Source organism: Suncus etruscus, chromosome 16 (genome assembly GCF_024139225.1).
Source record: "Suncus etruscus isolate mSunEtr1 chromosome 16, mSunEtr1.pri.cur, whole genome shotgun sequence".
Taxonomy (NCBI): Eukaryota; Metazoa; Chordata; class Mammalia; order Eulipotyphla; family Soricidae; genus Suncus; species Suncus etruscus.
Genome location: NC_064863.1, coordinates 31,223,574 through 31,226,424, shown reverse-complemented (window position 1 = coordinate 31,226,424; position 2,851 = coordinate 31,223,574). Strand labels below are relative to the sequence as shown.

The following is a 2,851-nucleotide window of genomic DNA, read 5'->3' as shown; positions in this document are numbered from 1 at the left end:
GGGATGCTAGGGGATCAAACCACGATCCATCCTATATTAGAGCATGCAAGGCAAACACCCTACCACTTGCATCACTGTTCCGGCCCATGTATTAATATAAGTATATATTATATGCTTATATAATATATACAACCTATATTTATATATTTCCCAATTAAGAAATTAGCAAAACAGCAGCAACAACAAAATCACCCCCAAACATTTAGTTAAGGCCTATGAATGCAGCAGCAAGTACCACCTAATTTCTGGGTACTTGAGAAGTATGTGCCAAATGAGCACACAGAGGCCCCTGCTCATGTATGTATGTATGTATCTGTGTGTTTATGTGATTTTTATTAAATAACCTAAGCAGGCTTAGGTTGTCACTGGCTACAATCTAGGTCTCAAGCAATTTCCATGCTGGTCTGCACTGCAATATTCTGTGTAGCAAATCTAAGCCTCCCATTGGTCTGTTGTCAATTTGGTTTGTCTGGATGTCCAGTATATGATTGCCACCAGGCCACTGGTGCCCTATTGCTGACCTATTGCTTCAAGGTGTCAGACACTCTTTCCTTCTCTGTGTCCCTCTTTATTTTTCATCTGCCCACATACATGATCTGCCCTTTGCTTTTGCTTTCAGGTATGTGCCAAAAAGAGGACTAAAACTGGATAGTGATAGTATAAAATCATATTTCTTTATTCCTGACCTTACTTTTCTGCAGCCTGATTGGTTATAGTCCTTGAAGGGAATATTTTAAATGGCCAATTAACAATTAACTAATTAATTATATGGCACCTCTCTCCATACTTCCTTCCTCCCATCATAACATTGTCTCAGACCTGTTTGTGCTCAGGTAATGTTTCCTGCATAAAGAAGTGAAATGGTCCATAGTTAAATTGTTCTTTTCTTTGGGAAACAAATTCTTGTAGAAATAAACTCTGTGGTTATTTTAAATATGTGTTCAAATGTCTTTTACAGAAATTGTTGCCATAGCAAAATGCAGTATTCTATTTAAAGCAACCTAAGTCTATAAAATGAGGTTTTATGTTCATTTCTTCTCTACATTTTTTGATGAGGTTATGTCAACTGGATATTGAGCTTCTGTCTTATCCAGCAATACCACGCCTAGGGATATATCTTAGAACTACAAAAGCACAATACAATAATGCCCTCTGAACTCCTATGTTCATTGTAGTGTTATTTACAGTAACCAGATCTGGAAAGAAATCAGATACCTTACAACAAATGAGTGACTAAAGAAACTGTGGTACATCTATACAATAGAATACCACGCAGCTATTAGAAAAACTGAAGTCATAAAATTTGCCTATACATGGATGGATATGGAGACTATTACTTTGAGAGAAAAAAAAGTAAGAGGGAGAAAGATAAACATAGAATAGTCTCACTCGTGGGATTTAAGAAAAAATAAAAGCCAGTATAATGAAAGTACCCAGAGACAATAGAGAAGAAGGAAAGAAGGACCAGCCCATGATATGAAGCTTATCGCAAAGAGTGGTAGTGCAATTAGAGAAATAGCTACACTAAAAACTACCATGACAATGATAGAAAGAGAAATGCAATGTCTATCTCAAAGACAGGCAGGGGGTGGAGGAGGAGGGAAATGAGGGGCAATGCTGGGGAAAACGTTGCACTGGTGAAGGGGGGTACGCATTTTATGTTTGTAACCATGGTGTTTAAATAAATTATAAAAAATAAAAATGCAAAATATCTATGAGATGATTATCTTTAACATGCCATTTTATAAATGAGACACGGGGTCTGTGTTGAGCAATAAAATTTTAGAGCTCTGGGAGATTTGGGGAGCAAGAAAGCAAGAAAGCAACCTGCGACTTCCAAGGCGGAACGGGCGAGGGCGAGGGCGAAAGACACTGCTGCACACGACTTCCCTGCTCACCCTCTCTCTTCAGCCAGCCAGTCAGCCATGGCGAGCGCCTCCAGCTCCCAGGAGCGATGAGCCACTAAGGGGCAACCTCGAGGCCCACCCGGGGGAGGTTTCGTCGGCTGGGACCGAGCTCCTGAGCACCGAGACCCAACATGTGGCACAACGTGGGGCTCACCCTGCTCGTGTTCGTGGCCACGCTGCTCGTCGTGCTGCTGCTCATGGTGTGCGGTTGGTATTTCATCTGGCATCTCTTTTTATCAAAAGTCAAGTTTCTGCGGGAACTTGTTGGAGACACCGGATCCCAAGAAGGAGACCGTGAGCCTTCAGGGTCTGAAGCAGAAGAAGATGCTTCATCATCGTCACACAGAATCAGATCTGCTCGCCAAAGGAGGGTCCCTGCTGATGAAGATGACTGACCCTTGTTGGTGAAAAGCAGTTGGGAGCCTATCTTTATACTTGGCCTTGCAACTAGACTGAAGACTATTTGTACTTGAATTTTAAATCCAATAAAAAATATTTACATGTAAGCCATATGAAAATAAAGGGAATTAAAACCAAATTGGACTATCGCCAATGGTCATTTTAAAGATAATCTTTTGCCTCACTAGCTTTCTACTTATATGTATTCCTTGTCTTGAACTAATTTTCTGTCATTACATGCTTGAAAACTCATATTTTATAAAGTAGGTCTATAAGATTTGTTTTCATTCACTCATTTCACCTTGTTTGAAATTGGGATGCATTTTTTTTCATTATTCTCCACTAGACACTGGTCATGAGCTGTAATTATTGGCCTGTTTATTACGTGTTAACTTAAAGCTTGTCTTAATGTTTGTTGGTTGGTTAAAAAACAAAACTTTAAAATTAAGTTGGGATGTAAAAATAAATGTCTTTGGAGCCGGAGAAATAGCATAGAGGTTAAGGCAATAATCTTGCATACCACTGATTTAAGTTTGGTTACCGAC

The 2,851-nt window shown here is 39.7% G+C and overlaps 1 protein-coding gene across 1 annotated transcript; it reads left to right on the top strand.

Moving 5' to 3' along the window:
- Positions 1-1,799: 1,799 nt before the first annotated feature.
- Positions 1,800-2,305, top strand: LOC126032510 (small integral membrane protein 13-like). The gene has a single exon (XM_049790200.1). It carries the CDS (start codon positions 2,039-2,041, stop codon positions 2,300-2,302), a length of 264 nt encoding a protein of 87 aa, XP_049646157.1. The 5' UTR covers positions 1,800-2,038; the 3' UTR covers positions 2,303-2,305.
- Positions 2,306-2,851: the final 546 nt, after the last annotated feature.